Source organism: Taudactylus pleione, unplaced genomic scaffold, assembly GCF_031769625.1.
Source record: "Taudactylus pleione unplaced genomic scaffold, aTauple2 ptg000198l, whole genome shotgun sequence".
Taxonomy (NCBI): domain Eukaryota; kingdom Metazoa; phylum Chordata; class Amphibia; order Anura; family Myobatrachidae; genus Taudactylus; species Taudactylus pleione.
This window is the reverse complement of record NW_028284600.1, coordinates 9,185,980-9,201,521: the sequence shown is the minus strand read 5'-3', so window position 1 is coordinate 9,201,521 and position 15,542 is coordinate 9,185,980. Positions and strand designations below refer to the sequence as shown.

General features: G+C 45.4%; 1 protein-coding gene across 1 annotated transcript in view; it reads left to right on the top strand.

Moving 5' to 3' along the window:
* Positions 1-15,542, top strand: part of LOC148518847 (CUB and zona pellucida-like domain-containing protein 1) — an 83,077-nt gene that overhangs the window by 50,282 nt on the left and 17,253 nt on the right. The window contains 1 exon segment of the mRNA XM_088476939.1: positions 3,405-3,577. Within this exon segment, the coding sequence (XP_088333065.1) occupies positions 3,405-3,577 (173 nt within the window).

Sequence of the window (15,542 nt, the reverse complement as noted above, 5' to 3'; positions counted from 1 at the left end):
AAAATGTCTTTATATCAGTTCTAGTACAAAAACAGTAGCAGACATTTATGAAAGAGAGAAAAGTGCTGACAATAAAATGCTTTTTTCATAACCTCACCTCTGTTTCTTGGCAACACAACAGGGGCGACACATAATATTTTTAAATAAGAATTAGAAGTACATAAGAGGGTACAAGGGTACAAGGAGTGGAGTGAGTACAAGGACATCCAAGTATCTGAGTAACACGGTCTACTCTAGAATCATCTTAGAATATGGTTGACTTGTAATACTTACCAATAAATGAGAAGACAGCACCAATTAAGATTTGATAAGCCTGTAGGGATGCACCAAATTCAGGCATATTCAACAGGGAGTGAATTTTTCATTTTTGCCACGGCACAGGGTTTTCCCTATAGCTGTGAGGTTTTTTTCTATTCAATAGGCTGCAGGAAATTCAGAGACTGTCATTTCAATAGGAATTAACAAGGCTTATTTATCACTGCCCAAAGCTGGTACAAAATTAAGGAAAATCCCTATTTTTAAGTTGAAAATGTCAGGACTTGCTTTAGAACCCCTTGGGCAACCCCCCTTCTATGACTAATTAAGCAACTGGAAGTTTCCAATTTAGCTTAATTAGTACAATAATTACATGTCATTATTGGTGTAAAATAATTGCCACAAAGTACCCCAAAATCATTTTTTTTATGCACCCCATAGCTTTTTTTTTTATCATCTTTTTTATTTAAATTGGCTTAAAATTAACCCCAAATCACATTTTTTTTCTACTCTTTTTTACATTTTAATTTTATTTGTTTGCATTTAAACTAAACAAAGTTTGTTTTTTACTATTTGGTTTTTTCTATAAAAAAAATGCACAAATCAGCCATTTTAAACATTTTAAAGCAATTTTTTTTTCTATGGGACAGTAAGTAACATCTATGATGGGATGCATGACGCATCGCACTCGCCATGCGATGCATTCCGCCGGTCATCAATTGCATGCCGGCGTTGTTAACGCCAGCATGCATGACGATCAGGGCCGGATTAAGGGGAGAGGGCGACAGGGGCGGTCGTCCCTAGGCCCCCACACACGGAGGGCCCCCACTAGCAGCGGTGCGCTGTCTGCGCCCGCCGCTGGTGTCCCCTCCGCTAGTGTAGTGTAGACCGCGCAGTGAGTGTGGCCACACTACACAGTGACATACACACAGCCGCTGGCGGCAGCTGTGTGTATGTTACAGCAGCCGATGAGTCACACAGACTCTCATTGGCTGCTTCGTCAGCTGAGGGAGCCGGCTGGAGCTCACTCATGAGCTCCGTCTTCCGGCTCCCCTCCGCAGCTGGTGATGATGGGAGAGACGTCATGACGCTGACGTCTCTCCAATCTGTGCAACAGAAGAGCCGGGACTTGCGTCAGGAGCGGGGATTCAGGTAAGTTTTTTTATTTTGTGTGTGTGCATGTGTGTGTGTGGGGCAGCACTGTCACTACATAGGGGGGAGAGCTACAGGCGTCCCTGTATAGGGAGGCCACATCAAGGGGGCACTGTATGGGGGGGTGCTACTGTGGGCAATGCATAGGGGGGACTACTACTGGGGGCAGAGCATGAGGGACTACTACTGGGGGCAGGGGCAGAACTATGGGAGACAATGGAGGCACCTGCCACCGGGCTCCAGCTCTGAAGGGGCACCTCCTCCATTGTCCACAACATATTCACCCCACTTAGGGCTGTAACTATATACCCGGAGTGTACCGTTACGGCCACCCAATACATCGCACCCCTTCCCGGCACCTGAGAAGCCACCATACTCTAGTGGAGAGCTCCATGTCAGACCATCAGATGCTGCCTTCGTCTATCTATAGCCTGTGCGCATGCGAATTGCTACATTACAGTGTCAGCGGATGTGACGGGGGGGGATCATTAAATTATAACTTGCCTCCGGGCGTCTGGGATGAATTTACGCCACTGACTGGGGGCACTGTATAAGGGGGCTACTACTGGGGGCAGAGCATGGGGGGGACTACTACTGGGGGCACTGTATAGGGGTGGACTACTACTGGTGGCAATGCTTTTGGGGGAATACTACTGGGGCACTATATAAAGGACACTGCATAGTGGAGATTACTACTGGGGGCACTGTATAGGGGTGGACTACTACTGCGGGCAATGCATAGGGGGGAACTACTACTGAGGGCAATGCATAGGGGGGACAACTTCTGGGGGCACTGTATAGGGGGGACCACCACTGTAGGCATTATATAAGGGGCACTGCATAGGGAAGACCAATACTGGGGGCACTGCATAGGGGGACCATTACTGGGGACATTGCATAAGGGGCACTTCTACAGTGGGCATTGCAAGAGGGACATTAAGGTGAATAGAAAGAAAAAAAATCCTAGGGTGACGAGAAACGGTGGTATATAAGGGCCCCCACAGACCTTAATCCGGCCCTGATGACGATCCCTGCAAAGAACCACTCTGTCGGTAAGAACGTCTCTTTGCGGTGGAGGTACTTCCGGGTCTATGACCCAGAAGCCCCTCCGGCGTCCTTCTGTGCATGCGCAGAAGGATGCATGCGCCGTGGGGGTGCTTGGAGGGATCCGATTGGATCCCTCTATCAGCACTCTGTGGAAAGAAGCCTATAGGCTTCTATGGGTAACGCCATAAGGAAGATGGCATTACCCACGGAGCTTGGTGCATATAAGAAATGCAGTCAAACCAGCATTTTCAGGATTTGACCGCAATTTTTCCCTTTCCTGCATCCCACCCCTAGACTGTTACACATTTTTTTTATGGTGGGAGGGCAGGGGTACAGGCTGAGTTGCACATTTTCCCCATTTTTAACACTGGTTTTGTTGCAGAAACTACCACAAACATTTTTTTCCCATTGGAGCGAGCATACCCGCATTAATGAAATAAATAGTCACAATGGATGCGGCCAATTGAATATGCCTCTTTGGATCCTATACTGCCGTGTTGACCATTGTGTAATACTATAACTCAAAAATAGGGACACTGTAGTTAAATCGATGAAGATTATTTTCAATATTAGCTATTTAGGGTTAATAACTAAAGAGGTATTTTATGCAAAACAAATGAGTTAGACAGGTACAGTAAAAGCAAATATGAGTTCTAGTGTCATCACTTCACTCTTCATGATGAAAAAACTTGTGCATTATAAGGAATTACTAATATCCTGTAAATTATTGTGTATTAGAATTTGCAGCATATTTTATTGATCAGTATAAAAGCCCTGAGAATGTGGCCTTGTGATTTTATATTGTTGACAGATCTTCTCAGTGACTTCTTTATATTACACAGTAGGCAATACATTATCACATATAAAATTTTATTGTGTTCTTGTACTTTCACACTTTACAATTCCTATGCAGCACAGTGACCATTTTTTTTACTTGTGCTATATTACAGGCTCCTTGGCTTGTTCTGGAGAATCAATGACTGTTATACTCACTTCAGATTATATCAATTCATTGGGATATACTGCAAATGAATTGTCGCTAATTGATAACTCCTGCATCCCCCAGTCACTGAATCCCATTGTGTTTGAGGTGCCATACAGGGGATGTGGTACCGTTAAAAAGGTAGGTAGGCCCATGTGTGTGTTTTTGCTTAGGTCCAACTGATAACTGGTTGCAATTGTCTGTACAGGTAAGTATTGTATATGTATTGGTCAAAAAAATTCTAACATTTCAGTATTTCCAGACTATGGGTATCTATCTATAAAAGGATCCAAATTATTAAGAGACAAAAACTGGAAGAAGGCCAAAAATGAGCTTCTCCATATATGCTATCAGTAAAAGTGTGGAGAAATCACACATTTGTCCAACTTTTTGTTGGGCTTTAAATTAATCTGTGGACCCAATAGGTTGTAACGGGTCCTGAGCATGTCCGCGATTTATAGAGAAAAGCTTTGCTTCTTTCCTCTTTAGTTCAAAATGTAATGCCATCTCTGGATGTTTACATGGAATCCATGCGAAGTCCATGTTGTATTTACATCATTCAAAATGTTTACCGCACATGTGCAGCCTTAAAGTCTCGCACATGCGAAGACCTAAAAATAAACTAATTGCTTACTGCAGATGCACAGCCTTGCTAAGCTTATATGGTTATGGATTGATAGATCTACAGTAAAAAGGTAGACAATGTCGAGATACTGTAGACACCAGGAGGTAAATTTACTAAGATTGGTGTAGGTCCCGATTTGTCCCGTTTTTCATCTCTGATAAGATCGATCAAAAATGGACATTTTTTTAACTTGAAATTTTGGAAGTTTACCAAGCTCATGGCTTTGACAGGTTCATTTTGATTGATGGTGTATTTGGTAGATCCTGTCCGTGCTGAAGCCCCGATTTAACCAGTCGAATTTCTCTCCCGAACAAGCAGCCTGAACATATCAGTGACATATGTGCAGACTGCATGTTTTTTTTATATATATTTTAAGGGTTAATTTAAAAAAAAAATTGATGTGGTTCCCCCCCCCCCCACCCCAAAAGGCTAACCAGCCCTGGACTGGTCAGCCAGTCCTGGTTCCTAAAATTATGGGGAACAAAACAAGTAAGGTTCCACCATAATTTAAGAACCAGCACCTGGCTGTGGGCCAGGGCCAGTGCTGGTTTTAAATATAGGGGGGGAAATTGCGTAGGGGCACCCCTATATTTAAAACCAGCACCGAACCCAAACTGACCGGGGTGTAATGCCACAGCCCGGAGACCCTATTACCGGGTCTCCAGGGCCAAAACATTCTCATCCCAAGCCGGTCAGGCCAACCCGGGGATCTTAGGGGAGATGGGGACCCGTGTAAAAAGGGGTCCCCCCCTTTCCCTGAACCTCAGGCTTGGTCTGAAGCCTGGGGCTCTTCCCCGCACACCTGGAGCGGTGGGTACGGAGGTAATAAAGTGAAGAATAGAAGAAAACTATTGTATTTTACAGTGGAACTACAGGTGCCAGCATGCCTGCCCTTTGGCACTTTTGGAACTACTTTTGGCATCCATACCTCCACTGTAAAATAAATAGTTAAATAAAGATATAACACACATACCAAATATAGTACAAGTTTATGACACACATACTTACCTGTACCAGCCGGTGTGTCCACTTGTCCAAGTAGAATCCTTGAGGAATGACCTGCAACAAAGATCGTATACTCACCTGATCCTTGTGTACCCACGTGTACCCCAGCCAATGAGAGGCCGCTAGATGTGAAGCAGCCTCTGATTGACTGGCGTGACGTGGGAAACCCTGTGACGTCCCGGCAGCTGGCATTCGCGTATTATTGGTATGTGTGACTAGACATATAACCCCCATTTTACCCTCTCTAGGGTCACCAGGTTGCTAACGCCCTTGTTATCTAATGTACCCACCCTTAACATTCCTCTAAGAGGGGTATTCAACATGGGAGCGAAAAGTCCGTGCTGGACTTTTCGCTCCACATCAGAGATTTTCCTGGGATAAAGTATCGGGCGCGCGCCCGCTTTATCCCCGTATTCAATCTGAAACCTACGAAAACGGGAAGGTGCGAAGTGGGATCTGCGTAAAAAAACACATTTTTCCTTGAATAAATTGTAGGACCCCCCTAAAGTTGTAAAAACATGGGGTATCACTATGGGTACCCCTGTTTTAGCCTGCAAATGAAAGTCGGGGATTTAAATAGCCGCAGCAGGTGTTTTTTCCCGACATTGAAGAAGTGATGCAGAAGAGTACTTAGGTTATTTTTTTCATTTTTTTAAGTGGTCCCATCAAATTTGGGGTACATGAAAATGGGTACTAGCATATTTTTATGTGCCTAAAGTAAGTTTTAAAAAATTCTGCAACTATGCATCTGCCGCTAATAGCCTATTCTAGAATACACCTGCCGCATACTTACAGAATAGCCCTGAACCTATTTCCCTATTTTTAAACACTTTTTTCACATTTTTTTTTTCACCCCAATTTGAAGCGTTAAGTCCGGATCCGCGTTAAGTTTCCGCCGATGACGTCATTTTCGCTGGTTTTGCTTTTACACCATATTCAATTCAGAAGACTTTCCGCCGAGGTGGAAAGTCAATGCAATGTAATAGGCGGAAAAGTATCGTTTGGGGTACAAACTTAACAACTAGCGAACCTGACTCTGGGGGGGTCCACAAGTATGCCCCAAGTGTTTTTTTGATTGCAGGTGCTAGCGGCAGGTGGATTTTTCATGATTTTTTCAAAATCACTTTAGCAACTTTTAAATATGCTCACCCCCATTTTCAAGTACCCCAAATTTGCTGGGATAACTTATTTTCAGAAAAAAATACTTCTGAATACTATTCTGCATTACGTACTGAAAAACGCTATTTAGCAGCTATTGAGCCCGTTTCAAAAACCCCAAATACCTTCAGCAAGCCAAATCGGGGGGTACCATAGTGAACCCCCATGTCAGAGCATCATTTGGGGGGTGTCAGGCTGATTTCCCCAAAAATGACAGTACTTTCCGCTGGTTTCAGTATCGTCGGGTGCCGTTTCCGCCTACTTTCAAATAGAATACGGAGAATATCGGGCACGCACGCGATACTTTTCCGCTTGTAAAACAGATGAAGTCGGCGTTAAGTCCGGGCCGCGTAAACTTAACGCGGCTTGGCTCAAATTGAATACATACTTGACTAATAACAGTAAGCATTTTACTACCTACAAAACATTTCAGTATACAGTGGTGTACATTACAATTGCTTAGATTAAATGAACCTATGAATGTTATAAAAACTGTGAAAGCAATTTTGATGGTTCCTGACTAATGCTACAAACAATTACTTAATGTCATGGTCCTGTCTAGTTTTCACCTTTTGCCTGTTGACTTACCACTACTAGATGTCTCCATGGATCTATGGCCCTCATTCAGAGGCGGTCGCAAGAAGCGATCGCTCTCTCTAAATGAGGGTGGGCACTTCTTTTTTTTAGTGCGGCCTCCTGGTCGCTAGCTAAGCTGTGGGTTACCACCCACAGCTTAGCGACTGATCAGGTTGATGGTCGCGATGGTCAAGACCATTGCGACCATCGGGGCTTGCGACGAGACCCTAAGGTTGGGTCTCGGCAACCGCAAGCCCCAGGGAGCTTCCTGCTCTAATCGAGCAGGAAACTTCCAACTGACATCACTGCTGATGTCAGTGCGGCCGCCCACAAAACGGCAAGCGTTCCATCAGGAACGCCTCCGTTTGTGTAACCACCCTCCTGCCACGCCTACAAAACGGGGCGAGCTGTCGATCAACATTGACAGCCGCCCCTTTTGTAGTGAGCTCCAGAGCGAGAGAGTTTCTCTCTCGCTCCGGAGCTTGCGCACATGCAGTGCGGCCGCTGCGCGTGCGCAGGACCAAAACATTGAGCCAGTTGCGAGTGCTCAGCGCTTGCGACCGACTCTGAATGAGGTCCTATATGTGTAATTTGCCTGGAGGATCTGCTCTGATCATGCTGGCGGCAGCACTTCTATGTATGCATTCCCTTCCACACTGATTGTTTACCTGGGCTCTCCTCTGTCTGTGAGCATTGCTAGTCTTGATTGGAATCGCAGGTGTGGTTCTGATTCTCACTGCTGCAGAGATGTTTACTCTCTCTGCATGTTGTGCCTTCCACCACTCTACTGCCAGACCACCTGTCCGTATCTACCAATTGCTGCCAGACCCAGGGTATATATATCCTCCCCTGATAGCATTCTGGGCCTGAACATCTCGTTACTTCCCGTGGTGTATGGTTCGTGCTGCTTCTGTGTACAAGTGTATCCCTGGCTCCTGCTGACAGCAATCCCTGGTGCATTCAGAAAACCTGCTGGTTCCCAGACCAGTTCATCTCCCCTGGTGCATCCAGAAACCCTGCTACAGCAATACCTGGCAATCCAGAAAACCTGCTACAGCAATACCTGGCAATCCAGAAAACCTGCTACAGCAATACCTGGCAATCCAGAAAACCTGCTACAGCAATACCTGGCAATCCAGAAATCCTGCTAGTTCCCAGGCCAGGGCAACTCCTGTGTTTCAGCATCAGCTAATAGTGAGTTCCTGTGCTCCTGACCTTAGTCTTGTGCTCTGCTGCTAGCCCTACTCCTGGTTGGTCCCTGGCACCCTGCAAACCTGCACCGTGTTACCCTGCCTTGCTTCCTACTGTGGATCAACTCCTGCTCCTTCTACCTACCCACTCCCTCCCTGAACCTAATATTCCCAAACCTACCCATTCCTTTCTGAACCTGTTATTCCCAATTACCCTATCCAGCCTGCACCTGAGTTCCAGCCTTTGTCACAGCATTTCCAGATTACCCTGTTTAGCCCTCCAACATGTTTCGTCCACGTGGGGAACTTTTTCCTTGAAACATGTTGGAGCCCAGACCACTACACAAGCCAACAGCCACCTTTCATCAATAGAGCCAGAGGCCAGAAAGATTGCCGGAGGCACAGCGGAGATCACTGCATGCTGAGCTGCAACCCCCGCTAACAGACTGGGTACAGTACGCTGACAGCAGAGTGGGAGCGAGTACAGCATCAAGCGGCACATGTTCACCAGCAACAAAGGACAACGCCGCTTTTAGGGTAAGATAGGGACAGTTACCCCTTTGCACTGCACAAAAGCAGCGGGCACCTATCATTCCCACAAAAGGAGTGTAAACATTAATGCTTAAATATCACTGGTACTTTATCATTTTCAGTTAATTTTGCACTAGCCACATTTCGTTTTTGTTGTTTGATTTTATTTTATTTTATCTTCATTTCTATTCAAAGTAACTCATCCTCTTTTCTTCTTTTTTATTTTATTTAAGTATTTACATACCTCCTTTTTATTTGTTTGTTTGGTTTGCAGTTTGATTATTTATTTATTTACTTTTCTGTGGACCAGCAGGTATCAATAGTAATTAGTACATACAAATCCCAAAAAAATAGCGCTTCTTGCATTAACCACATAGTTACAGTTGAGTAATACAAGAGTCACGTAACCAATCTTCTTGTAAGTTGTTGTTTTATAAGTATCTTTGGACCTATAATAAGTCCTTCCAAGTTACTATATATCTTGCAGTTCGTTCCTCTGCCTAATGAGGGGGTCCCTTGAACTCCAGGGATCACCTGCTGCTAGTTTCCTGACATAGAATCTCTGTACTCCAATTATTGGTTATCTATTGCCTAACTATCAAAGTGGGCTGCAGGTCAAATTACTGGCCAATGCAGAGAAAAAGAAACCTGCTATGCAATGGGCATACCGTATACTGTATCCTGGCTATTTCATAGTCTCTATAGGTTTGCTGCCTGTATTTTCAGTTTCTTTAGTGCCTCTGTGTGTGAGGGCTCAATTCTAGAGCTCACTGCCGATCACCAAACTCCTGCTCCAACTGCAGTTGCACAGATAAGTGTGCTTCCCAGTCTCTCCTGTGATTACTGCCAATCACCACCTCTGACAGCCTGTCTGACAGCACTCTAGGCCCTCTAGATCCCAATGGAAGGGGGGAGGATGACTGCTGCCAACAGGTGGCGCTACTGCTGGTTGCACCCACTACTTAAGCAGTCAAGCCCACCTCACTTGTACAACACCTCTTTAGCGGTAACATCCAACCTCCTTAGCCAGAGGGACGCCTCCTGTCTTCTTAGCCAGGACCACCACTGACAGCCCACTCCACACTGAGAAAGACTGTCCCTTCCGGGCACTTCCACCATTACCACCACTGAACACTGCTGCTGCCGCAGGTAACCAACTCTCTGGCACAGTGAGTGCTGCTGTTCAGGATCTCCAGCTTCACAGCTCCTGCTGTGACAGCTTCCCTGTTCCCTCTCCAACTCCACCCCCATGTGCCTGACCGCCTGGCTGCTAGTCAGGACACAGGGGAGGAGTTGAAGGAAGGAAGGTAATCTCCACACTAACTGTCAGTCTGCTGGCAGTGGCAGCACCTTGTTATACCCATCTCTCTTTTTTCCCTGACAGGAACCCAACTACTGCCAGTCATATCACTCCGCCCCTACCACAGAGAAAAAAGTACCACATATGAATACATGAAACATATATGCTTTTTTCTCTCTCATAAATTGTACATACATATCATTTACTAAAAGCTATCTTTTAAAGAATGGACAAATGAAGCATGTTTTACCTCAGAATATGTATGTCCACGTGCAAACTCGAACCTATCCGAGCCTGCACATCCCTACTATTAATACTGTATTTCATTTAACCCTTAACCAGGGTTACAGACACATACCAGTACTAGTCCACTTGGTATCTGGAAAGCGTGTGTGATTGATGTATGGGTGTAATAAACTTGTAATATCTAAGGTGTGTGTGCGTTATGTCTTTATTTAACTATTTATTTTACAGTGGAGGTACGGGTGCTGGCAGCCTGCTTTTACACTATAAAATACAATAGTTTTCTTCTATTCTTCACTTTATTACCCCCATACCCACCGCTCCAGGGGTGCGGGGAAGAGCCCCGGGCTTCAGACTAAGCCTGGGGTTCGAGAGAGGGGGGACCCTTTTTATGGGGTCGCCACCTCCCCTGAGATCCCTGGCTTTGGGCTGAGCAGCTTGGATGAGAATGCTTTGGCCCTGGAGACTCGGTAATAGGGTCTCTGGGCTGTGGTTTTAAATATAGGGTATAGGGTATATAGCCTACACAATTTTTTTTTCCCCTATATTTAAAACCAGGACTGGCCCTGCAGCCTAGTTCTTAAATTATGGTGGAACCCTACTCAGTTTGTTCCACCTAATTTTGGGAACCAGGACTGACTGACAAGTCCAGGGCTGGTTATGGCTTTTGGGGGGGACCCCGCGTCAATTTTTTTAAAAATCTAACCCTTACAAAACACTTTCTCTTCATAAACATAAACAAATCACACTAATTTGTGTATGTTGGCTTGCAACTCGCAGCTCTGGAGGTGGTGCATTTAAAACTTCTATTAAGTCCCCGAGTTGAGTGTAAAACGGGCGAATTTAGCAAAACGAATAATGGTAAATTCCCGATTTAGGCAGAAATGAGTGAAAAGTACTTCCGAATTGCGCCGATGGTGATATCATTTCTATTGCAAAAAATGGCCGAATTTGCGGCATAAAACCACCCGATTTTAACCTGAAAAAATGAACAAATCACCTGACTTTAATGTTAGTAAATTCCCGATTTGCAAAAAAGTGATATTATCACCCGAGAATGCAAATCGGGACCATCACGAATCTTAGTAAATGTACCCTTTGACCCTGTCGACCATTTGTACCTGTCAGCTTTCTTACATGTCTGCCTTTAGTGTGTTGACCTATTGTCCCTGTCAACCTTTTGTCCCTGTCGACCTTTTGTCCCTGTCGACCTATTGCCTGTCTAACATCTGGTGTCTATACATTGTCTAACTTTTACTGTAGATCTATAGACTGGATACCGCTTGTTAATGTACAGGCACAATAACGCATAAAATTTAGTGCGCTTGCGCAGTCTTACTGGCTCAAATATGCGCACATTATCAATCTCCAACGAAGAAGTCTGTCATGACTGGGCGCAAAAGACCACACAGGACAGGTTATTTTCACGAGGTCCATCCCTGAAGGTTAGTTTATGTAAATACTGTGCTATCTGTAGTGCCAAAAATGGCAAATGACAGCCACAAAATATGTTCAAGCTTTTGTGATTCTTACTACCAATGAGCTCCGGCAATGATTATCATTACATGGTTTTTCTATAATACCAACATATTCCATAGTGCTGTTCGATGGTGTTGTCAGAGCTAACACATTTCCATGACAACATGTGATACACCAAAGAGATGTGCGAATAGATGGTGTGGTACTGGTGCAAGCTGGAATTACCTCTGTAGTGAAGTCATCGTCTCACTTCTCATTTATGCGGCAACTCTAGGCTCAAACCATGCCCCAGCAGAGATGCAAGGGTACCCCAAACAAACGCAGACAATAATAGACCAAACGTAGGTAAGTATTTTTATTAATAATGAACTAGACATACGTTAAAATGGGACACTTTATTTAAAGGGCTACTGAAAATGGTTTCTTGGGATTAAAACTCTAATCTGGTTTAAATAGAAGCAGTACCTAAAATCTGCAATGCAATTTTTCAGTACACAATATTATGCAGTATACACGTAGTGTAACCATTTTTAATGATTGTGTGACAGTATTTGGCCCTGGCGGAGTTCAAATCTAGGCAAAAACCTCATCCTGGTCAAACTACACCACCCTGCCAAATTTGGTGGAGCTAAAAACTCTGGCCAAATGCTCGTCTTTGTATCATAAAATGGTGCTGGCTGGGGATGGCTGGACGTCCTCGCTGGGTGCACTGCTGGCTGTGGTGCAGGTGTAGTAGACACAGTGTAATATATCTATGGCTCCTTGCTCACAGGTCATCATACGACATCAGGACGTCTCTCTCCCGAGTGCCCACACAGTACGGGAGAAGGAGCTGGTGGGGAACATGCTATAGGATGAGGGCATACCGCTAGCCAACTGTGCATTGCAATATGTGCCAGGCTTTTCTTGTTGCGGTGGTGGGCGGCAATCACGACCCTATGCTGAGATGGTCATGACCCACTTTGGGGTCGCGATTCACAGTTTGAGAACCGCTGCACTAGAACATTGCAACTCTCTGTGGCATTGCAAGTCCTAAACTGCAGCTTGACTTGATTTTTCTGCAGGCTTAATTCTCTGTCTCCTCTTGCTCTGTATGGAGAGGCACCCTCCTCCCTCCTGTCTTGACCAGGTCTCTCTCTGGCATATACCTCACTGTCACTCCAGAGCAGGTCTGTTTTTCCTGTCAGTTACCTCTGAATCCCTGTTACCAGTGACGGAACTCCCGGAGACAATGGAGTAATTTGCTGCCGGGCGCCAGCCCAGAAGGGGGCACCTGGCTCCACTGTCACCCAGCCATTCCAGGCACTGCTGCAGAGCTGCATGGAGAAGGAGCGCCGCTGATCTGGGTCGGGATGCCGGCTGTTGAAATCCCGGCTTCGGAAGCCCGACCTGGGACTAAACATAGGCGGCGAAATCCTGACGCCAGTTTAGATCCCGACACCGGAATCCTGACAGCCGCCAGGAGTTAGGGTTAGGCACTAAGGGGGGATGGTTAGGTTTAGGCACCAAGGGGGGAGGGTTACGTTTAGGCACCAAGGGGGAGGGTTAGGTTTAGGCACTAACGGGAATGGTTAGTTTGCGGGGAAGGGAGGGTTAGGGTGCAAGAAGAGAGGGTTAGGGGATGAAGGTGGGAGAGAGTGTACTTACCTGACCCCTGTCGAAGTACTGAGTATCAGGATGTTGCTGTCGACATTTTGACAGCAGGCATCCAGACTGCCGGTATTTCATACCCAACCCCTCGCCGCACCTACCGCAAATTGGTATTTCTAATTGGTATTTCTAATTGGAGCTCACATTTCTCGGGTGCGCGCATGCAATGTATGTGAGTTTAATTACACAAACTTACTTTTGCAAACTCACACCTAATTGGATTGACCCCTTAGTCTCTAGTATAAATAATGCATGAAAAGTCTCTGATAGGGATTAACATAAAACAAGTCTAGAAAATGAACATTGGATTTTGTACTACTGCCTGCATCTGGCAGAAGTTTAACCTCTGATATTTTTTTTGACCATCTCAAAGCTCTCTGCATAATTAAGGACACCTCACTAGAAGCTATAACAATATATGCTTCTTCTGGGAAGTTAAGGCAGGATGTACTAAAGTGGAAAATGCGGTAAAACCCCCGAAAATGCAGTTTTCGGGGGTTTTACCGCATTCCCTGAATGTACCACCTTCAGGTGGCATTACCCAATAGAGGCCTATGGGCTTCTTATGGCGATGCTCCTGGCTGGGAGGGATCTGATCGGATCCCTCCCATGAGCCCCCGCGGCCCTTGTCCTTCTGCGTATGCGCAGAAGGACTTCTGGGTGTTCAACCTGGAAGTCCCTCTGCCCAGCAGCATCACAAAGGACAGCTCTTATCGGGAGAGCTGTCCTTTGAAAAATTATTGGTATATAACGTGGTAACAAACCGCGGTATGTACTTGAAGTCAGGGGGGATGTATCGCATGGTGGAAGCGATGCTTAGTACATCCCGCCCTTATACTTTGCTGGTACAGACATTAGGGGCTCTTTGGCCTCAATATATGGTTCCCCTGGAACAAATTATTTTGACTTCTGCATAACAGAATCCAGGCAATTCTGGGCCTAATTCAAAGGCCTCTGAGTTTAATGTATTATTTTTAGAGATGAGCGGGTTCGGATCTCAGAGATCCGAACCCACCCGAATTTTGTAGATCCGAGTCAGATCCAAGCCAGTTTGGGTGTTCCCGCCTGACTTGGATCTCTCAAATCGAGGTAAAACCATAGAGACAAAATCTCGTGGCTCGAGAGCTTTCGTCTCTATATATAAGGGACGCTGCGGGCGCCATTTCACTCCGGCTGTGGAGACTGAACAGGGAGGGTGGGTAGTGTAGGGCTGGGGAGAGGTGCTGTGCTGTCTGCTGTGTCCTGGGCTGGTGCTGATCCATTCTGGGCTGGTGCTGTGCTGTCTGCTGTGTCCATCTGGGCTGTTGCTGTGCTGTCTGCTGTGTCCATCTGGGCTGTTGCTGTGCTGTCTGCTGTGTAAAATCTGGGCTGGTGCTGATCCATCTGGGCTGGTACTGTGCTGTCTGGTGCTGTGCTGTCTGCTGTGTCTTGGGCTGGTGCTGATCCATTCTGGGCTGATGCTGTGCTGTCTGCTGTGTAAAATCTGGGCTGGTGCTGATCCATTTGGGCTGGTGCTGTGCTGTCTGCTGTGTCCATCTGGGCTGGTGCTGATCAATCTGGGCTTGTGCTGTGCTGTCTGCTGCGTCCATCTGGGCCCAAGTTCTGGAACCAAAAAAATATATACATATGTATGTATATATATAAAGACTACCGTTCAAAAGTTTGAGAAATGTTCTTATTTTTGAGAGAAAAGCACAATTTTTCAATGAAGATGACATTAAATTAATCTGAAATACACTCTATACATTGTTAATGTGGTAAATGACTATACTAGCTGCAAATGTCTGGTTCTTAAAGGAATATCTACATAGGTGTATAGAGGCCCATTTCCAGCAACCATCACTCCAGTGTTCTAATGGTACATTGTGTTTGCTACGCGCCTTAGAAGACTAATAGATGATTAGAAAACCCTTAAAAACCCTTGTGCAATTATGTTAGCACAGCTGAAAACGGGTTTGCTCGTTAGAGAACTATAAAACTGGCCTTCCTTTGAGCTAGTTGAGTTTCTGGACCATCACGGTTGTGGGTTTGATTATACTCTCAAAATAGCCAGAAAAAGAGAACTTTCATGTGAAACTCGACAGTCTATTCTTGTTCTTAGAAATGAAGGCTAATCCATGCGAGAAATTGCCAAGAAACTGAATATTTCCTACAACGGTCTGTACTAATCCCTTCAGAGAACAGCACAAACAGGCTCTAACCAGAGTAGAAAGAGAAGTGGGAGGCCCTGGTGCACAAATGTGCAAGAAGACAAGTACATTAGAGACTCTAGTTTGAGAAATAGATGCCTCACAAGTCCACAACTGGCAGCTTCATTAAATGGTACCCGCAAAACGCCAGTGTCAACGT